Here is a 24,557-nt window from a genome sequence, read left to right on the forward strand (position 1 = left end):
GTGTGGGATGGCTGTGTTGAGTTCCTCAAACTTTTACATGCACAAACTACACAGAAGCGAAGCCTGTCTGGCGTGACCATCCCATCATTGAGCAACATGTGGGCGTGATGCCTTTGTTTGAAGACTCCTCCCTTCTGGCCCGGTATGATCGGCTGACTGATAAGGTTGCTCCCATACATACAACCCCTTGGGTAACACCGCCGGTCAGCTTCCACTCGAGGCACACCGTTCCTGGAAAGGCTCAAGTGCGGTAGGGCGATTACTTGCATCAGTCTTGATCTATGACCGCCCACTCAAAGCCAAATATCTGTGGTGTCACCGACTCTCTGGAAGAAAGGCTGAACTTTTGGCCATCAGTTCGCAAGCTCAGTCTCCTCCGGCGGGTTGAAGACCTACAGAAGAAGGCCAAGCTCTGGTCAGAGTCATCACATTTAGCTGGCGATCGAACACTCCATATCACATAGGACGTGGAATTCTAACATTGGCCAGGCCAATGTGGCTTGCCTTGTGGGAGCCACCCAGGAGCTACGGACACCATTCAATGCATCCGAGATGCACAGACGTCACCTTTGCCCATGCAGCTGGATGATGTTTAGTCAGGCTTCGTTTGTTTTATCATAAACAATGATGTTCAGGAGAATATCGGAGATTGTGGTTGGCCATATGGCTTGCCTCGGTGCAATAATGGAACAACCATTATTTGTTTAATTCTTACTGCTTACGGACTCGGTTACTCCGTAGGTACCTAGCCTAGGTGAATGACTAGTACTCCATAGTCAGACAAATGTAATCCGTTTTTAGTACATTTCAGAAGGCGATAAGCGAGCCAGTGACTAACAACGTTGTTAGAGTCCTTTATTGAAAGGGGGAGATTTGGCACCGACACGTTGTCCATGGCTTCATTTTGGTTCCATTTCCTGACCGTTGATCCGCCGTGATGGCCTGAGAAATGACCCCCCTGGGCGCCTCCAATCTTGTCCATAGGATTTGTCGCTGAACAGCACGGCTTACGGAGAACACTTCTGGCACAGATCTGACCTGACTTGATCCGAAGTCGTACGAGTAACGTTGCACATCAAGATACTCGGGACGAATACGCTATGGAAACCACCGACACTCAGACACAGATACCGTGATTTGTAGGTCAATACTGGGTCAGGCTCTTTAGTGGCCTGTTGGATTTTGCCTCCACCGTCCTGCCCAATTGAACACAATGCCATGCGAAGGTTCCTGGGCAAAGGCAGATCCCGTTTCTGAAGTGATGTGCATATGTTTTACTTGCCACTTCCATTTTCGCATTGGATAACCTCGAAACTTGCTTTTGGAGGCATCTCGAACCAGGTACCAGGTACAATGCAAGAGATAGGGTTTTCTCCTCAGCCGTGTTGCATGATTATTACTATTGACAAGCTGGGTTTTGCTTTGAACTCAATGCGAGGTCTCTCAACTTTCAAGGACGAAGTAGCAGAGGGTGGACCAACCGCTGGTGGTTCGGTAAGCGGTAATAACGTGATCCTCCTCACTTTCGGTTAAGAAACTCCGCACTCATTTCAGGCATTGGGTGTCCCACTGAGCGACTGTCCATTGCTCACGGACCACGACAGGGCTGGCTGTTGTCACGCAGAGTCAAGCCCAGCTACGGAATCCCGACGCCGGTAATTTCTACAGGTACGAGTAATCCAACGCTACATCTGGCAGAGTCGCACATTCTCCCAAAAAGGATGGTAGATTAATCAAAACGGTCAATCATTGCAGGCTCTTGCCAGCTGAGGTCTGCTGGATCAGTGGCTCTCACGACACCCGTGCACGAAATCGGCTCCTCTGGCCGGCCTTGTGGGACAACCAGAAACGAATTGTGAGACAAGCGGTCTGCTTTTTAGCGATCCCCAAGTCCCCTAAGCGGAAGGACAACAGCATGCTCAAGAAACGTGCATGTTGCTTCTCCCAGTTAAACCCTTGGCTGACCTTTTGGCCTCTCGTGTTCCCTGCCACCACTGGAGTGCTAACAAAGCCTAGCTTTTAAGGCTCGCTAGCCATGTCATGGGCTCTGCTGCAGGCCTAAACTGTGCGACCCCTGTAACTTCCGTGGGTCAACCGTCTTTCGACCCTGGTCAGAACCCTACGAATGGAGGGCGCCGCGAGGCAGCCCTCCCTCAGTGCCAATCGCCGCAAGGTCGAACCGGCCTCCAGCCAGATTGGCCAGCAGGAGGCCTGCGCCTTAACTTCGCCCCATTGGCGTTGATATCTTTAGCCCGCGCCACTGGAACCTGGGTTTCGACATGCTAAGCTCTTTTTGAGCCCCAGCCAGCGAGCCTGGTCATTCCTGGTCCCAGAATCGTCCAACTTGGCTATAATCCCAGGTCCCCTCCCAGCACGGGTCTATTTGGGTCTGCTGTCGAACCCAACCACCTAACTCAAATCGAAAGATGAAGCATGATCGGATCTGAGTGTTGCACAATCCGACAAGCGAAAAGAAACTGCCTTGACCTAGGAACTGCCGTTCTTCAATCGACTCCAACCCTGCTCGTCGCACCGATCCATCCTTCATCCATGCGCAATGCGTCCGTGGGTTGAGACTTCATTGCAACTTCAACGTTTTCTCGAGCACTTTTTGACAGCAGGGCCCCGTGGGAGCTTGGTCCTACGGCATTGACCTACATCAACTCAAGCATGACTTCCATTCTACGTTTGAATAAAGACCGCTCTTCCTTCCTATTCAGAAGGTCCGGCACCAATGGCGGTGTCAACAAAGGCAAGCCCGAGCTCATATTGCCCGACATTTCACGAATCGATGCTCAGTCGTTCTCAGACTTGTTCGACCAATTTACCAACTATCCTAGTCCAGATGAACGAGCAGCACAACTCCTAGAATCTGCAAACGCAGCGTTTTCGGTCTCTGCTATACCAGGTTCCGCCAGAACAGATTTGCGGTCACAGGCCTTGACAAACCAGAAGGCTTATGGGCATCAGTACAGCAACCTCCATCTCGACATCGTCCGGAACGACTCTACAGGCTCTTCCAGGTATTCTCAAACCAGCCAACGGGAGAGTGACTTCTCTCCTCTGGTGACCAGACAGTCTTCAAGCTCAAGCTATTCGCCCTGCCCTGAGCCGTGGGCCGAAGCCTCCCAAGCTCCAGCAACCAAGAAACGGCCGTCAATCCGAATCGTAAAATCGAACCAACAATTTTCTTCTCGCACCAGCAGTGGCTCCCACGAAGGCACCAATCGTTCGAGATCGAAAGCGCAGGTGCCACCTGTCAGTCCCGCCCTTCCATCACCGTTAAATCTTGACAAACCACTCCCTCCAGGTCCAGATGAGACGAAGGTTGCGTCATTATCTGCACCAAATCTACTTCTCAGCCACTCTAGCCAGCCCGTCAAATCAGTGGGTCGACAAAGTCAAAAGTCACCACCAACGCCCAAACTCTCTCAGCAAACATTTTCTCATCCCGAGCGAACCACTTCTATCAGGCGTGCCTCGACCGGGCAGTCGATATTGGAATTGCCAGCCTGGACACCTAAGGCTATCCGAGACGCACAGCGAGGCAAGGCAGCAGCACCCAACCACAGGAGGAAACGCTCCGCTTCGGAAAATGTAGGCCTTCGAAATACTACTCCTGCACTTCAGAAACGCCACACGATGAACATTGCACCTTCTTCCATTCCGATGTCAAAATCCTTACAGGTTACTAGACGTCACCAGAGACAGTCACGAAGCCTAATATCGGCTACCACGGCGGAAAGTGTCATCCACAGGATCATGAGCAATTTGGACGACCTGGACGACCTAGCCTCCGCAGCAATGGTTAGTAAGGGTTTCTTGAGGACATTTCAGCGAAACGAATCCAGCCTAGTCAGCCATATCATCGCTAAATCATCGCGTCCTGCTTGGGAGCTCCGACGGAGCATCTTAGCTCAAGAGGGCTCTGACATTTTCACTTTGAAGGATTTCATGAATGACTTCAAGACCCTTGCGACTGTTCGAGACCATGCTCTCCAGCAGCACGCATCATCTTTTAAGCCGGCCACACTCGAGGGTTTGCTTGGACGCAGTGAGCAGAGAAGGGCTGATATTCAGAATGCATTCCTACGCATCTGGACATTTTGTGTCCTGTTTGGCAATCAAGCGAATGCGATTCAGGCACAAGTTGATTGGCTGAATGGCACCCGAGCCGCGAAGAACAAGAAACGTGGACCAGGCTTCGGAATTGGGAACGATAATGGCCTGAGCATCGCCGAACTCGAAGATATCAATGAATTGTGGCATTCCCTACAAAGTCTTCTTAGTGGTTTCCATGGACGAGAGCAAGAAGCCAGACAATTCGGTGTCTTCGACAACTGGGAAGTGGGCCAAAACACTTCAGAGCAGGAGCACCTGAATGAGTGGATTGCCTATCTCGTAACACTTGGACCGCAGACCGTGCTTTCCGTTTCTTCTTGCTTGTTCGAACAAGCGAATATGCTGGGTCTCACGACGAATTGGCCTGTGCCTCCTCCAGGACAGAGTCGGACTACTTTCCTTCTGACAGCCATCTCGAGAGTTTATCAAGACCGAGTGATGGAAGAGGCCGCGCTGAAAGCTGCCAAATTTTCCATGCCAAGAGTTCCTTCTCACAGACCAACAAGATCATTCGATGAGACACTAAACACTGCTCCCTCCAACTCGGGGACGGTGATACTTGGCCACTCGTTGCGGATCGACACTTCGATGAATAAGAGAAGACCAGTTTCAACTATGATTACGGCAAATACCAGTCTCGAGATTCGTCCCGATTGTGATCCCCAAAATCTCGCTCCTGGGCCTGCTAACCTCCTACCCACATCTCCTTCAGCGGATCCATCGGCTTTCTATGGATTAGCCACTGCGCCAACTGTAAGTGCAAAGCTTGGGGCCACGCTATTTCCTATGCACTATGCAGTTCCAGGGCCGAAAGTACCTTTCCAACAACCAGAACGCGCTGCGATGACAAATTTTGAAGTGATTGATCCTGTCGATAAAGCCATGAATATACTTGTCAAAGAACTGGGGTTTGAAGAGACACGAGCGAGGAAAGCACTCGCCATGTGTGATAGCGGCTCCGGTATCGACTTGGAGAAAGCTGTTGAGTTATTAGCTGTTGATGCAAAAGCTGTAACCCGACGTCCAGTTTCTCCAGTGGAGTTACCCACACCACAAGATCTCATCAGCCCGAAAGCAGCTAGAAAGAATACCAAAGCTTACTGTAGCGGATCTTGCAAGACTGGGAATACAACACCTCATTCAAGGCATAGATCGACAGGAAGTGCCTCTATTGCCTCAGTCAGCCCAATGTCGATTAAAGAAGAGACCCAATGGCCCAGTACAGTGGCGACTTTGTCGACTGATATGGAGACTGCAGTACGCACGAAAAATGTAAGCTTCAAGGCATGGAGAGTTCTTGCTAGAACAGATGTACCGAAGAGAAGGAATTCTGTTCTCGCAATCGAAGAATACCAGGCCAAGGTTGAGAGGAAGAAGAGCTTGCGGGCAACCAAAGTGGTTCCAGCCCCGAAGGTCAAAGAAGGATTGAGCAAGAACTTGCTTGGTATGGGTCTTGGAATCGGCAGCTCCGTTGTCGCAAAGAACGCAGAATCGCAACTGGAACACGCCCGAGCGAGGGAGAGGCTGAAGAAAGAACGGCCCGGGACGTTTTACCGGCCCCGGAACAACGCCAGTGCTCCGCTACTCGATCGTGTGTGAGTTTGTGGAATCATTAAATCTCACACTCGGCACAAACTAAATGACTTGCAATGCGAGGCTGATTCTGAATGAAGGGGATAATTTCGCATGAAGTTAAGCTCCTCACACCACAACCATTGTACTATAGATGAATTTGGAAGGGGAAAGGGAGACTGGACTGCCATGACTGGTCGGCATAGCGGCACATCACACTACCACATTTACCGAGCGAACACGACGACACAGGACTTTTGCATATATTGTTGGCATGAATGAATCAGGAGAACGAAGTCAAGCAGACGAAGACTGTTCCTTGCGCCCGCATATGATTTGAGCGAATTGTGAAATTCGCGGATCGAACTATTACGACTTCAAACGCACATGCATACAACTTGACGACCCTCGGAACCTCCATTCACGATGAACGACGAGCTCAGCTCTTGGATGTGCCTGGGCAACCAGCGATGATGATCCAAGCAGCGAACAAGGCTCTACGGGATAGATAGACGGGAAGAGAGAAAGAGAAGACATGCACGATACCCGTTCTCAAGCGACCATTTTTGCGGGAAGAACATTGTACAATATACACATACATGCTTTTTGGCAGGCGATTGGCTTTTTGATTATGATTTGATTTCATTTCATTTCCTGTGGATTTCTACCGGGATCGATGGTCGGAACATCAGACAACCAGACAAAACATTTCCAGTGCCGAGAACAGACATACACATACACACACCTATATATGGACGGACGTAATTCGATATTGGGGTGGGGAAATTTTTTTTTGGATCGGCATTTGAATGGATGGGATGGCATTGTTTCCAGCGGCCGAACCTCAGCCTGACCGCTTCATGTGCGGCCTTTTCACGAATTTATGAGGAGAACATTTCCTTTCCTGCAGATACCTGCGGATGCTGGAGCGGATGGAAACGGGATTGGAATCTGCACACACGGATAAATACAATCAATACATACACATATATTGGAACAGCTACCGCCTGTTGCGGGATCTAGAAATACGCAAAGCGTCCATCGCGATCTCTCTTTGTCTTTTTTTCTTCCTTCCTTCAAAACACACATATGCTAGTGGCGATGAGTTTGATCAGTCAGCGTGACTCCTGGTAATGACGGGATCTCTCTCTACGCCATCCTTGTGGATGAACCCTTGTAATTACCTGGTATTGTATTGCTCGCTCAACATCTCACGACCTACATATCTTAGGGTACATAGCCTGGAGGCGATAGTCATCATACGCATCCAACAGACTCTGGCCCCGCCCCAACAACAGATACAAATACAGTGGCGAGTCAAAGTATGAGACGATCGATGGGAAGCCTGAGCTGACCTGACCTGGAGTACAAACGAGAAGAAAGATTCATCATGCACTCCCGTTGAAAATTGCGTGGTGCCTACTTATAGATTTGGACATGGAAAGGTTGAATCTACTGGGGCTAAAGCGCCTTTCGTGCTGGCTTGATTTCGACATGTTGTGTGGAGAAAGCTCATCTTCAGATCGGTCCATTGATTGATTGAGTGCATGTCATATGTATATTCTCCAAAAAACAGGGCATCGGGCGCCTTTGCTTGCTTACTTGCGTGCTTATTCAAGACGGATGACGCGACCGCATCCCAAGCAGAACTGCTCGCCTATCAATGTGCTGATGGTGGAAGGTTCGATTGACCATACTTCTTTCGAGGAGTGTCGGCCACGTGAGTGCTTGCGTAGCTCTGGCCCCAAGCGCGGCTCACTTGGGCCGAGTGTGCAGAAGAAAGCCCACCCAAAAATCCATTAGCTGGAGCTTCGCTTCCTGCGCGAATGCTCCATCTGTGTCGTGGTCGTCACTGGCTGACATACTAACGGGCCAAAGGCCTGGTCGTGCAGTAGCATCGATGATCTAGGATTAAGCATGGCCGAGGCTCATGGTGTCGACAGTGAGTTTTGAAATTCCTTAGTGGTCTCAAATCCACTTGCAGGGGCAGTCTGTAAACCAGGGGCGCTGGCCTTCGCTCAGAGAGGTGCTCATTGATGGGAGAACTGGCCCGGTCCGGAACTGCATTGTCGTTGAAGATCAACTGATACTCAGTCGGTCATCGTGGCTCTCCGGCGCGATCTGATGATTGTCGAACTGATGCCAACAAAGAGATTTACGCCATCAATCTAGTGCTGCGACCAGACTGAGATAGATACCCCAAAAAAGGCCAATAACACTGTTGAGAATGATCCTGCGCTCCACGGGAACCAAGGTAAAGTTGATGATGGCGACTACTGGCCAAAGTTTCCAGCTGTTGATCATGAGGGGAACGACATCCTATCCATGGTTACACGTGTCAACAGGTGCTCCTCACAGTTTTGCTGCGCACCGTTTGGGATGACTTACTCTTTCAACTTCTCTCTGGATGCCTCTGAGACCTTTCCCCTTGAATGCAGCCATAGCAGCCACAAAAGCTACCGTGTTGACGAAAGCACTCAAGGTCTGATCAAACAGAAGCTTTCGCGCTGTATTGCCCTTGTCCAATATTTTCTCTCCAGTCGCTGCATGGTATGTATACCCAGGAAATTTCTGCTCGAGGAATTCCTGCCAGAGGATGTTGGGTGGACATGATATGAGGGTGAAGATGACGAAGGAGAGGAGGGCTCGGATGTTGACGCCATAGGATCTCTGTCAAAGGTTAGGAATTGCATGAGAAGGGTTGGGGTGGAAGAGTACCTTCTCTCTGTTTGCTTTGATAAATTGTGCGAGAACGTTGGAGAGAGTCGATAAGCCAGCGGCTTGAAGGGTGGTGGCTATGATTGCTGTAGGCATTTCAAGTCGGATGGCAGTAGAGCGCGCTGTTGTTCAAGTAGTGGTAGAAAAGTCCCTAGATCCAAGAGGAGAGGTACGTCGAATGTCCAGAACAGGAGGTGTTCTGCGTACCGTCTCTTTCTTTTCAAATACCGAACCCTAAGATCACTTCATATCGTACGGTGTAAGGAGGAGGGTGTGGAACTGGCATAATCGGTTAGTCTGGGGTAACCCTTCGTAGGCAGTCTCCCTAGAGACTTGTTGGAGTCCAGTCACCAGAGTGAATGGGACCAAGACTGCTTTCTGTTTATTGTCGAGCCTTTCGAGCTGCTTTGCGCTGAGATTCGAGATCGTTTCAAGTGAAGGATGGAGGGGGTTCGAGTTTGCTCCATATTGACACTGGTGCACATGACCAATGCCTTCCTGGTACGCCTCCAGCTGTGCTTTCAATTGAAGGTTGCTGTTGTCCATCGTCGTGAAGGGAGACTTCTAGTGGCTGGACATTGCTGGGGGCGCCCAGGGGTCTTAGCGTATCGCCCCGGGCGGGTGGCGTTTGGCGTCCCCGCGGCACGAATTTCATCCTTTTCCATGTGTCCTAAAAGCAAGAGTAGCCCTAATGGGGCCTAGAACATATACGAATAGCACCTCGGCGGGACCTAGTTAACGAGAGTCGCCGACCTCAAATGCCATCAGATTTCTCCTTCCATGTGTCCTAAGATCAAGCAGATAACTTGAAAGCCTAGGTACCTAGGTAGCTTATCACTTACCTACGAGACATGCTGAATCTTGATACATACCCTCCCTGAAAGAGCCGTGGGCTTCGGGGATCGGTCCTGATCAGTATTGACCTCTCCAGTGAACCATGACTGCTCTGGATGCTTGGATGTAAAGATATATTTCTTTTCATGAGGGATGAGTATCTTTTGCCAAGTCCATCTGTCCTGGAGATGCCAGTGTGGAGTGGCTCAATCCAGGAAGAATTAAGATGATGAGAATTGGACTATGACCTATTTGTGATCAATGAAGGTGTTCACTTGTGTCTACTTGGGCAGGTGCCTACCAGATCAGATACTCTCTGGTTAATTGGCAAGCACGCGTCGGAGGCCATATTCAACCTCACGCGTTACGTTACGACCAAGGACCATTCTCATTCGATTTCACAGCAACCTCAATTCAGTTCAATCCCATTCTCCTTCTTTACTTTACTTGTCCTCCGCACTGCACTTCAGAATGTCCTTCAAGATGGTCTAGCGGCCCATCATGGAAGCTCTCAATTCCATCCGTATGCTAATGGGCATTGCCCTTTTGCTTGTGTCCTGCTTGCTTACTTTTGCCGCCATGACGATCACTCCCCCGGGTTCGACTATTCCCAACCGCCTTTCAAATGGCTTCGTTCGACAGGCGATGGGCAGGACGGGCCATACTTTCATCCCATCCAGCCACAAGTTCCTCCACGTGCGTTGGCCTTCACATTTGACCATCTTTCATAGCTGATCCTTTTGCAGTTCGTCGGCCGATGGACCACCGCCGCAAACCAATTGAGACGGGATGCCGCCCTTCCTGGTAAGCCATCGAGCTGCTCCCCACGTCTCGATCCAGCTTCTGACCTTTGCTTCAGGTTCTTACCTCGAATTTGTTATTACAAACACCACTTCACTTTATTGCGAGCTGAGCAATATCAGCGTTGACGACCAAGAGATCAATCAAGGTAAAGAGGAGAGAATACTCGTCGATCGACATACCGATCATGCCATCCTCCAGCCAGCAAGTCCCAATCAACCCCCCTCCCGCCAAGTAAGCTTGCTGGTCCAGGTAAATGACAATCACGACTATATCGGTTATGATAATGCCTTCGGCATGATCGAAATTGCCGATGATTTGGACCCTTCAAAGGCCTACAAGGTGAAAATCACCCATCTTGGTAGCCCTGGTACCGATAGTGGTACAGTGGAGTTCAAGGGTATCTGGGTCGACAAGCCTCTGCAGCCTGGAACGTTTGAGAAATCTTCCAGTCAACACCCCAGAACGGTTCTGCGTAATCCGTTCTTTTATTGTCCCAATGGCCATTTTGTCCAAGCCAAACTTTCTTGCTGGAAAACTCAAGAAAAGAAAACCATCGAAATTGTCGGCTCTGAAACCGCACTCACAGCTTTTGCAGCTAACGAAGATGACGGAGTGATGGCTGGCCGATTAATTGCCTGGACTGAGTTCGTTCGAAAGCGACTGTCTGTGGACACGGTTCTCATTCCCACATCAAAGCTGGGTCTCCTGCCACGTGAGAGCTCTCCGGAGACTATCGGCAGCCTCTTCTTTCGTTCAGGCTCACCATCGACGGCACATTTCTCGCGCCCGTGGTCGTTCAGCTCTTATCGCCCGTCCGTTTTGGTGTTGCAGCTCGGATTGGTCGATTTCATGTTGTTTTTCGCTGACAAGAAGAATCACGGTGACCGCGCCATCAACAAGTTCAAGGCCGAAATGAAAGCTGCTATCATCGACTTGGTTCACAACATCAGGAAAACGGCTTACCCTCATGATTCGGCCACCAATCAATTTGAATCTGGTGCTACAGGTGACGGAGGATACAGATACAACTCGGCTCCATCTACACTTCCAATCTTCTTGATCACTCCGTTCACTGCGTCACGCCGTTTTGTCACCAAGAGGCAGAAGCTCGACTCAATCATATCAGATGTGTTGGCACAAGCTGCGAGCACCTTACAATCTGAGGGAGACAAATCGAGTTTCTGGATTGATACCTCTGGTTGGCTAGAGTCCCGGGTCGACTTCCTCGTTTTACCCAACTCCACCTCGAAACGCTCACGTCTAGACACCGCGATGCTCACCCCCTTTGCCAACTTCAAGGTTGCATCACTTCTTGAAGATCATTTGTGCCCACATCTCAATCTACCGACTGCTAATCCCTCAGAAACAAGCAATAATTGTGATTTCATCCGCTATGACAATTACCTTGGCGATGTCTACATTCCTGGAAATGTAGAATTCAATCGAGCTCTGACGGAGAGAAAGATAGCTACGCTCAAGGAGAGATTCGGCATCATGGCAATGTGAAGAAGATAAATTGGGTCAAGAAACTCGAGCTCGAAAAGTTGGCGTGTGAGCTGTCAGAAGGATGGCTCTTTGCAGGAAGCTCTCATCTTCGTTATATCTGTCCATTGAAGAAGTGGTCCTACACCGGGTAATCGTTGAATCAATCGAGGATGGAATGTTGCTCAACATGAATAAAGATGAGAAACAGATACATTACAGCATTGCATTATCGCATTAACAATCGGAATAGCAGTGTTAGAGCAATACCAAAGATTGCTAGTACAGCATTCATCCCTCATTGAAACTCATGGAAACCCCTCAAAGGCGGCGCAAGGTAGCTGGTCGGGCCCACCGCACTCAAGCAACGGTATATATAAGCGGTGTACACGTATTTTGCAGTCTAACAGTCAAGACATGTAAGGCAGGCAGGACATGCTATTTTCCATCCCCCGGAACTCAAAGCCGGCTCTTCTGCATCTCTTGGATGAAAACCAGAAGCCAAAGCCACAACACTCTTTACTACCAGGACCGAACCGTGATGAGCGGTCATCATCATCTAGTCCTTCAACCCGCTCGCCCGCGTCCGGGACGCCGCCGTGTCCTCCTCCGTCGGATCGAGCGTGATGATTTTCCTGCTGAGCAGAAGCCGGAGCTGTGGCGTGATGACTTTCTCCTTGTTCTCTTGCCCGTCAGGGCTAGACTGTATCTGTCTCCCTTTTGACGGGGAAGATGGACCGGCGGCACCTGTGGATTGTTGCTGGCGTTGCTGCGCTTTCGATGTGGGGACGCCAGGGCCGGACATGATGGCCTGTCTGTTGCTTGCGTTGTTATGATTGAGTTTCTTCTGCGTCGTGTTCGTGCTCTGAGACTCGGTGGCGTCGGCGAGGCCGCCGAGTTTTCTCTGCCTCACCCCTTCCTCTTCAGTGCTTGGGCTTGGGAAGGTGTTCTTACGGTCGATGGCTTCCACCGTTTTCTCAAACCGCTTGAATAGGCCTTCGGCCCGGAAGAGGATCTCCTGAAGTTCAATCGTACCGGAGAGTTCGTTGATATACTTGAGGACTTCGTCGAAGTGTTTGAGGTGGTCCATAATGACATCACGATGCTTCTCGAGGATCGCCACCGCGATGAAGAGATGGAATTGGCTGCTGTAGTAATCCGTCCACAGAACTTCCCAAAGCCGTAGAGTGTCAGACCATTCGAATTCTCGCTTATACCAAACCAACAACATGCGGAAGAAGAAGAAAAAGTTCGTCGAATCGGCAGATTGAAGATGGAGGTAAAGTTTGGGATCAAGAATTTGGACCAACTGGTCCAACGTAGCGAGTTGGGAGCGCATCCCAATTTGCGAACGGACGAAGTTCCGGGACATACGGACCATGAAGCTCGCGAATGCCCAGAAAGCAAGGGCATCGTCTTGGAAAACAGCGTACAAGGGAGAAAGCAGATCGGACATGCCTTGGACATAGCCAAGATTCTGCGGGTGTGGATTTCGAGTTTGATAGCGTGGCTGAGAGGACTTCGAGGAGGATTTGCCTTTGGCAGAAGTCTCTGAGGGTGGCGTGTCGTACTCGAGATAGGTGAGAAGCATGTCTTTTAGTTGTTCCATGTGAACATTTGTACCTGGAACATCGGGATTGTAGAAGGGGGAGGTTGGATCAGGGTGGGGAATATCTTCACCCGCAAACAAGGGGATATGCCGATCCGTTCGATGTACATCTTTTTCTACATGGCGAGCGGCAAGGTCAGCGAGATTATGAGGCAAGGATCGATGATGATGCTTTGAAGATGACTTACCGATTCTGATCTTCTGCTCTTTCCACCACTCTTCTTGCTCGGGAGTCGCATTCCCTTCCATAGTCCTATCCCACCATGCTCCCTTTAATTGAATGTATTCGTCCCTCTTGCTATTCATATAGGCATGCCGTTCACTTTCTGTGCTGGCCCAATCATAAACACCAAGAATGAATGGCCATGCTTCCTTTCGAACACCATCTTCTGGGTCAAGACCACCATGAAATATTCGTTCTTTGACTTCATCAACCGTGATCTGAAGTTTACCTTTGGAGTCGAAGAATGACTTCCATTCCTGAAGATTGACCGGCCGTCTCTTACTATCACTCAGTGTCATTCGGCCAGCTTCCATGTCGAGGATCTCGAAGTCGCCGACACTAGTTTCTTCTGAATCGAGTGCGTCTCTGGCTGTCCATATTCTCTGGTTCTTGTCTCTTTCACCCTGCTCTGCAATACTCATTGCCCATCTGGCGAGATAGAGTTTTGCGCTGTCGAACTCATCCTGCAACGTTTGAACCTCTGGATTCTGTATCAGACGCCGTACCTGAGGGGGAATACTCTTGTTGTTAGCAAGATCCTCGGCTGTGCGTCTCGTAAATGTGGTGACCTTGGATAGTTGTTCGAGGATCTTCCATCTTGTTTCTTTCAAAGCTTTGGTCAAAGGGTCCATTCCAGGTCCCGACGGTTGCTTCTGAGTTTGTTTGGAGCCTGCAGGTTGACTGTTTGACCCATCTCGTCCTTCCAAGGACTTGCGGCCTTGCCCAAAGCCGAGGCGATCTTCTTCTGTGGGATCGATGAGGTAAATTGAGGGCTCAGCCGTGCTCCTTTCGACATTGACATATCTTTTAAGCCATCGCAAGACCTCGTCTCCACCCCAAAAGAGTTCTCCATTTTCACCAAAGGGGTCAAAGGACTCCCGGGCTCGCTTCTTCTTCTGTAATATCGTACTCTCGCATTCCGAGTCGTGGAAGAACAATGCAGGTAGACTAGCACCGGCACGAGTGTTCATAACTATGCTGCCGTACCACCAACCTAAGCTCGGAGGCCGTACGTGAATAGAATATATGCTAGATAAAGGGAAAGAGAATGCATAGGGCCCAACAGGAGACTCGTCAAAGGTGGTGGCGAGCGGTAGAGGGGGAACAAGATATGTTTGCTTGGGAGGTGAGCCGCTGTCCTTCATGTCAACCTTGACGTAGGTGCTGAGACCATCTTGGGCGAGTGAGGATTCTGGAACCCAGGCGAGGAGGTAGGATGCAGCATTGGCGGTCTTCTTGGACGAGTCGGAAGAAGTGGGACGTTGGTCGGAGGAGAGGGGGGCGGACTTTTGCTGGACGAGAGCGATGAAGCCCGGGATATTGTCTTTGGCCGAAGGGGTAGGATGGACATAGACTTTGCTTTTAGAGAACAGGAGTTTGACGCCCTTGGTGGTAGCGGCATGAGTGATGGTATTGTAACCGCCTTCTTCGTCGTCGGACATGTCGTAGAAGGAGGCTGATGGGGAGGGTGGACCTGGCCTGGGAGACTTATCGGATGCCATAGTTATAGAATATGTGATGGTTGTAGATGGAAACCGATGCGCATGATTGCGTCTAATATAATTCAATACCAGTGGCGTGGTGTTGTTGGATTGAGTTCAGGAATTCCTGATGCCTACTCGAGGTGCAAATGCCCGTGCAGTCACTGGCAGTGGGAAGACGGACGAGATGATGATGGCGGGGAAACTTGAAGGGGTGACGTCGTCAATGTGGCACATGCCAATATCACTCCGACGCCACACTTTACTACCTACCTAGGTACACAAGTACTTGATGGCATTCAACAACACACTTGGACGTCGTTATTTGAGAACCATTTCTTATCTTTGGCCGTCTACATGAGCTCACTCCTCGGCTTGGTAAATAGACCAGGTCAAGGTCAAGATGTCCATGCCCACTTTTTGCTGTACACATTAACGAGCTCTCTTTTGTCGGCTCCTGACAAGATAAATTCACAAACTTTTCCTGTAACCTGCTCATGCAATGCTTTTTGTGGTCCGGTCCGTATCACACAGGACTTTTTGATGCCCCAACTCCATGCTGTTTTGTATTGAATGCCTCCTCCAGTCCCCATCCATCTCCCCCGTTCCCATTTCCATTTACTGTTTTTTAGGCTCTGATATGGTATCTGTATTAGAGCGTCCAAGCACTGAAATCAAGCTGAGTTGCCAGCATCCCATCTCTGCGTGTTGCAGTTGATTCGTCTCGAGGTACTGGTGTTCGTCTACCACTCGATGTTCCTGGCGCAGAAGAGTTTGCCGCAGGCGAGGTCAAGGCTGCCAACTGTTGCTTGTCAGCGGCTTTAGCCAAAACCCGCTCTTTGAGCATCTTGATGTGCTGCAATCTGGTCCGCCACTCGCTAGGATATTCTCTGTCGCTATCTTTGGTATTCCAAGTCAGACAGAACTGGCTGGCATTGATTGCCAACACTCGAACGAATTGCGCAAGCTTCTCGGCTGAAATGACTTTGGGTTCTGCCGCCGGTGACAAATTGGGCAGCCCATCTCTGGTGATGACCTGGACCCAATAGAACCCTGGTAAAAATTCCAAATCCTCCTCCGCTCTGCCGCGGCATGCTGGCTTAATAACAATATTCACATAATTGAGCTGTGACTTGAAGTTATCCATCTTCCACGTCGTTCCTGATCGATTGAAGATAACGTTCACATGACAATTTCCGACGTGCGACTTTTTGGTAATGCATTGAGGATCGTCTGCTTCAGTCGGCATCAAGGTTGGGATATGATACACGATTTCTGCCACCCGATCACGCCATGCTATTGTCTTCTCTCCGTCCCGAGGATATTCTAATCCTTGTGGATTGAATCGAAGTGGTGGTTCCAACGACACTGTGTAGCCAAGGCCATCCAGAAGACGTTCAAAGTCCGGAGAGCCACTAGTATTGGCAAGGTATGCTGATTCGGTCAATTGCCCAGGTCCGACATACATAACTCCTATCTTGTGGCTGGCCACAGTCGGAACTCGATCAAACATATCTAAGGCTCGAGTCACATAGTCTTCTTGCGGCAATTGAAGTGGCTGATCAGCTAAGCTGGTGGTTGCCGCACTAGCCATCATTTGAAGCAGTACATGAGATGGCAATATTTCGGTTGTCGCTTCCTCGTGGCGGATCTGAGTTTGACTGGGTGCGTGATGGGATGGAAGGCGTGTAGTACGCTGCTGATAACTGGCGTACGTCGTGCCTGATGCCTGTCGCTTAGTGATTTGTGTCTTGCCGGTATGTCCTGATGTTGCCGCTGTGATGACACTCAAACCCACGATCCAAGATTTGTTGGAGACTGGCCCATCATCTGGCCCAGCAAAATCGGGATCTGGAGTTGTCTCCCCAAGATCGGAATATGCCGTTCTCTGCATCATGTCAATCAGCACCTGGCTCTGTTCATCTATCGTCTCTTCTCCCCTGGAATTCTTCCAGATAAGGCGAGGCACAATCCATGATACATATTTGGCCCGGCTTTCGAGCCGAAGTGACAAGAACCAAAAGATCATGTTATGGTAGGCCAACGCGGCTGCGTATTGTGGCAGTCCATTGTCTACCAGCATTGCTGCTCGGTATGGTGGTCGGCGAAAATTCATTCCACTGTGCCGTGTTCCTGCGTTCATTCTACCTGGTGGTGATGTCACAAATGCTTGATGTTGCTCGCGAGTCTTCTCGAGGAATTGAATGCAGATGCCAAATATTATTTGGATTTCATCAGGATTCAAGTTGGAATGCATTTCGGTTTGCAAAGCAACCTCGGTGAGAAACTCAAGAATGTGGCTTGTAAGATGTGCTTGAGTCATGTTCTTGGACATCTTGTCGATGATTGTTGGATATAACGAGGCCACCGAAGATGGTATCTCGAGACTGCACACAGACAACGAATGTATGCAATTTCGAGACGTACCCTCCCATGCTGCGCCAAGCCCTGAAATGAATGCACGAACAAGATCGTCTCCAAACCCTTTCTGGATGGATTCTGACTTCATCGTCGCGTATGGGATCAATGAAGTGAGAAAGTGAAACATGCATATAGCCACATCTGATTTCTTCAGTCCACTCGGTTGAGGCGCTTCGCGAAAAGTCGCATTGACAATCTGTCCACAGAGCACTTGCCGAAGCTTCACTACCGCTTCCAGGGAGTTGAGAAACAATGAAATATTGCTTAGCTGTGCCGCGACGTGAACGATCGTGTAGCCGTAAGTTTCCCAATCCACATCAGTGTGTAGACATGTGATGATGTTCATCAGCCAGGTGTCCATGTCTAGTTCGGCTTGGACGCCAGCACCGGCACCACGGTCAACATTGAGTATCTTTGAAGAGCGTCCAGCAAACGGGAAATCAACATCTTCAGTATCGGGGTAGATCCAAGTAGGATCATTGGCTTCCGATTTACTTGACAAGCTCGTGCTACTAGCTGAGTGTCTTTGCGTCGTGGGAATCTCGTACGTAAAAGCCTCCGCCGACTCCCGAGTTCGGAGCAAGGCAGCGGCAATATTTGAACTCTCGCTGGTAGCATTGATGTAGATGAAGCCCGCGTCATCGGCACGCAGTCGAAAGAGTAACCGCTTCGAGATAAGCCGTGCAGTTCGGGATTTACACACAGGGCTTGCGACCTCCAACAAAATCTCGAATGCTCGAACCGCAGCGTGTGCATCGGTATGCATGCTGTAAGCAAAGATTGTCGTGAGGACATTCGTGGCCGAGATAGCTAGTTCGCCGCTCCAAGAGCCTGATCTTGGACCGACTAATATGAGGCTGCTGAGTTTTTCCAGAGTCCGCATGGTCAACGCGGCCTCCTTCGCTGCCGCTGCGTAGTTGCCGGTCATATACTCAAGTGATCTCAGCAGTGTGCCAAAAACTTGTCGGTCTTGCTCAACATCGATTTGGTTGAGCAATTTATCCAGTATCCAGCCATAAGCTCGTGTGCTCACTTGCATGGGTTCTGCTTCAGCGTCCGTTATTTGATCTCCCGAGTGCACAACAACTTCGATCCCTTTCAGGCGACAGGCCAGTGGTAGCGTAGTGTTTTGGACAATATTGTCATAAATCTTTTCGGCATACTCTTTCCTGGCATCATCTTTGTCGCCTTCCAAATAACGATTCTGCAAATTGCTCAGACTCAGTATCAGCTGAGAAGACTCAGCAAATTGCGGATACGAGAGGAAGAATGTGTCGATGATACCACGAAAAGGTAGCGGAAGAGACTCAAATAATTGTCCAAGGTCTTGGCCGATTTTTCCAGCCATTGCTTCTCGATCACGGAAGTATCGCTCGTACTGTCGATTATCATCTTCCTGTGGCGGTGTGGGAAACAAAACAAGGCTTTCCCTCCTGCCGGGCGGAAAACCAAGTGGGTTCGCCTCCAGACAGTATTGCACAGTTTCGACAATTTTGCCGAAGTCAAGCTCTAGGATCTCTTCGTGCCTCGCCTCACAGCACAAGAGTGAGTGCAATGTACTAAGGATATCATGGCCGAGGCGGAGGATGCCCTGACTGCTAGCAGTGTACAATACGTCAATGACGCTCTCCAATTCGACGACAAATTCACCACCCTTTTCCTTCTCTAGAAGAAGTATGCGTAAGATGCGAGTCGCCCCTCGGGCATGGGACAGATTCTTGCTGTTGTTGGCAGAGGTTGGGGTCAATATAAAGGCGCCCAGTGCTTCAAGAACCCGTAGACTGTGGCAACCTGTGGCCAAGATTTTTGCACAGTCAAAGAGGTGATCCGGTGTTTCGGGAAGATTTGCAGCTGATGCACATAGAACCACCAATGTTTGTTCCAGACCACTCTCTGGGAAATCAAAATTGGCGGCTATGGTGTACAGAACAGCAACTCCCAAGTTGATATCTGACAACCGACTAGCGTTGAGACAAATTGTTGTAGTGGCTTGCACAGTCTGAGCGAGGTGTGGGATAGTGGAACTCTGGTGTCCTAGTGCAAGGTAATCAGAAGTGTATCGTAACAACCATTCGAGATTCTTTTGCTCTTTGTGAGAGGCAGTTCTGGAAGTCTTGTTCTCCTTTCTTTCTCGGTCAGACTTTGCTGACCACAAAACAAGCCATTGGTTCAACAACGAAAGAAAGCTTGTGGCATCGGATTCCTCGTCAATCTGCTGGGAAATTTTCTTGAGATGATAAGAGACATCAGTTCCTGGTTTGTGATTACCGAAAGTGAGAAGCCATTGACGTGCTTCGTCAGGAGAGTCGCTCAATCCAAAGCCTTGTTTGAGTACTTCATGTAAATTGAGCAACGATCCAGTAACCGAAGACTTCTCCGAGGGAGTACCACTGAATGAGGCTGTGAGATTTCCATCTAGATCTTGCTCCGAGACAGATTGAAGAGATGGAGATGGGCCAGTGGGATTCACATCTTGCCTAGCATCGACGGGCGCTCCCTCTAGTGAGTCATTTTCTGTCGACATACGACTTAATGTTTGTCCTGCCTGGAATAGAATCAGTTAATGAGCCAGGGCTTTGAATGAACATATGAAGACAAGCATGGTCAGACTGCTGTGCAGATTACATGGAGGCCCGTGATCGCGGATGATATCAAGGAGGGTGGTGATGGAGGACAGGGAAGATTAGTGACAAAGCCTAGCCAATTATCTTATCTGCAAGGTCTTCCCAGGCATCGATAAGGCTTAGGGGTAAGTGGCTTCATCAATGGAACATCTTACCTGAGCTTGGATAGACAGAATGGAGCAGATCTATCGAGGGCGGACTTTGAGCATTTGGGAGAGTTGAATTTCTGGGAGGCTCTTTTGTGAAGATGATTGTGGTGATGATAGAATTTGTTGCGCAATAATAATGATGATGATGAAGAGAGTGGTTACACCTGGGATATCCACCCTCAGGGCTGAGTTATTCGCGGGGGATGGTTTGAGCCAGGGCCAGAACGGTTCGAGTTGGACTGAAAAAAGTATCAAGTAGTGGATGAACAATATCCTGCTAGCAATCAAAGGAGCTAGAGAAATGAAGCATCGCCAGGGAAAAGATGGGGTGGAATGTTGGAATGAAATTGAGGCGGGTGTAGTATGCAAAGACGGGGTTGCAGTGAGTTGAAACTTGAGATTGTGACATGCACTGCACTGCATGTACAGTAGTAGGCATCTGTTTAGCTGGTGAAGCCAAGTCGGATGGATCAAATTTCTCAGTCAAAAAGACTCTCTGGGGCGTTCATCTTTGGGTCCCTTAATAGTGGGCAATGGGCCGTGGGCAGGCGCCTCGCGCCTTGCAAAAGAGAAAAAATGGGGTCTTTGGCAGTGCCCGGTGCCCCAGGTGGCGACCTCAACGTCTGACATGGCATTTTTCCCACCTGTAATTGCACAATTTCAACGTCCTGTCTGGTCAGGATCAGAATTTTCTTTCGACGCAGTGACCTGACCATGTCATTTTGGCGACATGCACGCAGACCTTTGGAAAAGACTTTTCTTGAATGCCCTGTCCAATGGATCCGAGTTTCACTTAGGTCAAAATCATATTTTATGCTTTTGTGCCGTTGTGGAAACCCAATGTTGAAGTTGACGACGTTGGTTACGGCTACCTAAGATACCTAAGACGTCACAGCCTAAGGGTCCTGGAGTTCTGCATAACTGTGAAGTGTCAAATGATCGACCGTAATGTATTCCGTCCAAGTATCCGGCGCTTGAGACGCAGCCCAAAGGCGGTGGTGGTGGGAGTGGCAGACAGAAATCATTATTATGCCGACCTCCGACGGTGGTAAACAAAACCACATTAATGAGGATTCAGCCTTCAATCGATTGCTTCCATACTCCATTCACGATCGCTGGTGCAAATCATTTCCTGCGAAAAGAATATCCTGCCTGATTCTCACATTTTGATCTCTTCTATCTCTTTGCTCTTTTCACGCTTGACATATCTCTGAAGCACTCCCCACCATGCGCTGAGTACGAAACGATTTCATAACTACCCCGACTTCTCACGACAATCATGGCTGCATTGGCCCCTCTCGCCCAGCTGTTAGACGCAAGTCTTGATCCCAGGCAGAACAAAGAAGGTCAGTCACCGTGTACCTCTCTGTCCAGATGCAAATACTAATATGCCCTCCCAAATCAGCGGAACTCAAAATCAGAGCCGAAGAGAAGAAGCCTGGCTTTGCTCTACTCCTCCTCCATATCACTGCCTCTAGCGAGTTCCAGTATAACACGAGACTTGCAAGCGCCCTCTTCTTCAAGAACTTTATCAAGCGCAACTGGACCGATGTGGAAGGAAACTACAAACTACCTCAACAAGATGTTACCGCCATCAAGACCGAGCTCGTGGGGCTTATGATCGCTGTACCCCGAGGCATTCAAACTCAGCTCGGTGAGGCCATTAGTGTCATCGCTGACAGTGATTTTTGGGAGCGCTGGGATACGTTGGTGGATGACCTCATTTCTCGACTCAAGAAGGATGATCCTGTCGTCAATGCCGGTGTGCTCCAAGTTGCACATTCAATCTTCGCAAGATGGCGGCCTCTGTTCCGCTCGGACGAGTTATTCACTGAGATCAACCACGTACTTTCTAAGTTTGCCCAACCCTTCCTCACTCTATGGCAGAATCTCGATGCCTACATCGACAGTCATAGTAATGACAAGGTTGCCCTCCAAAATGCTTTCACCGAGCTTGACCTCGTTATGCAGTTGTTCTATGATCTTTCTTGTCAAGACTTATCCCCCGTGTTCGAAGACAATCTCCAGGGCATTTCCGGGCTGCTCAAGAAGTACCTGGAATACGACAACCCCCTCCTACACACAGATGATGAGTCGGAAGCCGGTCCTCTCGAAAACATAAAGGCAAACATCTTTGAAGCATTAACACTCTACATTGGCAAATACTACGACGACTTCTCCAAATATGTTGGCAACTTCGTGGGAAGCTCATGGCATTTGCTGACCAATACTGGACCAGACCCTAAAAATGACATACTTGTCAGCAAGGCTTTGCAATTCTTGACATCTATCGGAGGCATTAATGAGCAAGCGCAGACCTTTGGCGACGCAAACACCCAAACACAAATCATCGAGAAGGTCATCCTTCCCAATGTCGCTTTACGCGATTCTGATGTGGAGACTTTTGAGGATGAACCGATCGAGTTTATTCGACGCGATCTTGAAGGTTCAGACAGTGAAACTCGGAGACGAGCTGCTGGTGATTTTCTTCGCCAACTCAGTGACCAATTTGAACAATCCGTGACAGGTATAGCCATGACTTATGTCCAAAAAGCCCTGGACGAGTTTTCGCGTAACCCACAAGAGAATTGGCGAGCCAAGGACATGGCTGTCAGTTTGTTCTTTGCGCTTGCATCCAAAGGTGTCACGACCTCTACTCATGGCGTCACCAAGACAAATAGCCTCGTGGACATTGGCGACTTCTTCTCGAAGAACCTCGCTCTCGATCTGCAAAACGATGATACCCATCCTCTGCTCAAGGTTGATGCCATTAAATACCTGTACGTTTTCAGAAGTGTCATCACAAAAGACCAGTGGCAGTCGGTCATGCCTCTCCTTGTCAATCACCTCGGAAACCCAAATTATTGCGTGTACACATACGCCGCTGTGGCAGTCGAGAGGGTGCTGGCTTTGACGGACGACACTGGCAAGCCAGTCATCGATACATCCAATATCACGCCACTGGCACCAAGCCTGCTCGAGCATCTCTTTAGTCTCATTGAGAAAGATCAAGCGCCGGAAAAAATCCAAGAGAATGAATTCCTCATGCGCTGTATTATGAGAGTTTTGATAGTCATCAAAGAGGGTATCTCTGCCGTGGCTCAGAGCGTCTTACAGCATCTCACAACCATCACAACCATCATTTCAGCAAATCCCAGCAATCCCAGATTCTACTACTATCACTTCGAAAGCATTGGCGCCCTTATCAGATTCACCCCAGCAGCGCAGTCAGAAGCCTTGGGGGCCGTTCTATTCAACCCATTAGTCGCCATCTTATCGGGTGGTGTCGAGGAATTTATACCTTACGTCTTCCAGTTGATGGCCGCTTTGCTGGAGGCTGAGCCATCAAAACCTTTACCTGATCAGTATCAGCCATTGATCGCGCCAATCATCGCCCCCACATTATGGGAGCAGCGTGGTAATGTTCCAGCTCTGGTAAGGCTTCTTTCAGCGATCATTGTTCGAGCCCAACAACAATTGGTCAGTGGCAACCAAGTCGAACACGTCCTGGGAATCTTCCAGAAGTTGGTATCGACCAAGGTCTACGAAAATTTCGGGTTTGATTTGCTGGAAGGTGTCATTTCGACCTTCCCACCCGCCGCATTGGATCAATATTGGGTACAAATCTTGAACATCATGCTCGCACGTCTGCAAAACAAACAGACCCAGTCGTTCACATCCAAATTCATCCGATTTTACCACTTTGTATCATCACGAGACGACAAGGGACTCGGAGCCGATTTCTTCATCGCAGCCACCGATCGCGTTCAGCAAGACATCTTCCGTCAGCTGTACCTCAGCATCATCCTACCCAAAACCCAGGAACTCGCCCGCCCTCTGGACCGCAAAGTCGCAGCCATATCCTTCACCAAAACCCTTGCCGACTCCCAAGCCTTCGTGACCCGCTATCCCAAGGGCTGGCCCCTAACACGCAACGCACTGCTTAAACTGCTTGAAGACCCCCCCTTGCCCCCCAAGGCCGACGACCACATCACCGAACTCGACGTCGAAGACTCGGGCTTCGGCGTCGGCTTCACACAGCTCAACACCGTGCGCCCACCAGTCAAAGACCCCTTCGCCGAGGTGACGGATCTGCGCAAATGGGTCGGCCAGTATCTCAAGGCCGCGGACCAGCGCCACAACGGCAGGATCGGACAGACGGTCAACGCGACGCTGAGCCCCGATGCAACAAAGGTTCTGCAGGCTTATATGACGCTGTGATGGGGACGGTTTTTCCCAGTAGATACATGCACAGGGGATAATAATATGGGATGGTGATCATTTGAAAGCCCGGGCGGGGCGTTGTGGTGAAAGTGATCTCTCGGTGCGAAGCGTATGATAGAGAGGCCAGCTGATGATGATGGAAGACATCTCTCCACAGCCTCTAGTAGAGTACAGTTACAGACCAAAAGCATGTAGCTCAAGAATGGATGGGTGGACCCAATAGACAAAAATGGCGATCTCGTTGTTCATCATATGTGCTTCACGACCTTCAGCCCCTTGCGTGCTTCCGGAAAG

General features: G+C 49.6%; 6 protein-coding genes across 6 annotated transcripts; 3 read left to right on the forward strand and 3 right to left on the reverse strand.

Annotated features, from left to right (window-relative positions):
• Nucleotides 1–2,670: 2,670 nt before the first annotated feature.
• Nucleotides 2,671–5,721, forward strand: LTR84_007901 (uncharacterized protein; the record flags this gene model as incomplete). The annotated part of the gene is made up of 1 exon (XM_064851453.1): nt 2,671–5,721. The coding sequence occupies one exon, from the start codon at nt 2,671–2,673 to the stop codon at nt 5,719–5,721; it is 3,051 nt and encodes a 1,016-aa protein (XP_064710456.1).
• Nucleotides 5,722–7,857: 2,136 nt separating this feature from the next.
• On the reverse strand, nt 7,858–8,508 carry LTR84_007902 (uncharacterized protein; the record flags this gene model as incomplete). The annotated part of the gene is made up of 3 exons (XM_064851454.1): nt 7,858–8,013; nt 8,083–8,364; nt 8,413–8,508. 3 exons carry the CDS (start codon nt 8,506–8,508, stop codon nt 7,858–7,860), a joined length of 534 nt encoding a protein of 177 aa, XP_064710457.1.
• A 1,317-nt stretch (nt 8,509–9,825) lies between these two features.
• On the forward strand, nt 9,826–11,556 carry LTR84_007903 (uncharacterized protein; the record flags this gene model as incomplete). Its single annotated transcript, XM_064851455.1, has 3 exons — nt 9,826–9,942; nt 9,993–10,050; nt 10,106–11,556. 3 exons carry the CDS (start codon nt 9,826–9,828, stop codon nt 11,554–11,556), a joined length of 1,626 nt encoding a protein of 541 aa, XP_064710458.1.
• Nucleotides 11,557–12,091: 535 nt separating this feature from the next.
• LTR84_007904 (uncharacterized protein) lies at nt 12,092–14,866 on the reverse strand (the record flags this gene model as incomplete). Its single annotated transcript, XM_064851456.1, has 1 exon — nt 12,092–14,866. The coding sequence occupies one exon, from the start codon at nt 14,864–14,866 to the stop codon at nt 12,092–12,094; it is 2,775 nt and encodes a 924-aa protein (XP_064710459.1).
• A 631-nt stretch (nt 14,867–15,497) lies between these two features.
• Nucleotides 15,498–19,790, reverse strand: LTR84_007905 (uncharacterized protein; the record flags this gene model as incomplete). The annotated part of the gene is made up of 1 exon (XM_064851457.1): nt 15,498–19,790. The coding sequence occupies one exon, from the start codon at nt 19,788–19,790 to the stop codon at nt 15,498–15,500; it is 4,293 nt and encodes a 1,430-aa protein (XP_064710460.1).
• A 1,528-nt stretch (nt 19,791–21,318) lies between these two features.
• Nucleotides 21,319–24,260, forward strand: LTR84_007906 (uncharacterized protein; the record flags this gene model as incomplete). Its single annotated transcript, XM_064851458.1, has 2 exons — nt 21,319–21,385; nt 21,445–24,260. The coding sequence occupies 2 exons, from the start codon at nt 21,319–21,321 to the stop codon at nt 24,258–24,260; spliced, it is 2,883 nt and encodes a 960-aa protein (XP_064710461.1).
• Between the last annotated feature and the right edge of the window lie 297 nt (nt 24,261–24,557).

This window comes from Exophiala bonariae, assembly GCF_035927105.1.
Source record: "Exophiala bonariae strain CCFEE 5792 chromosome Unknown scaffold_3, whole genome shotgun sequence".
In the NCBI taxonomy this organism is placed as follows: domain Eukaryota; kingdom Fungi; phylum Ascomycota; class Eurotiomycetes; order Chaetothyriales; family Herpotrichiellaceae; genus Exophiala; species Exophiala bonariae.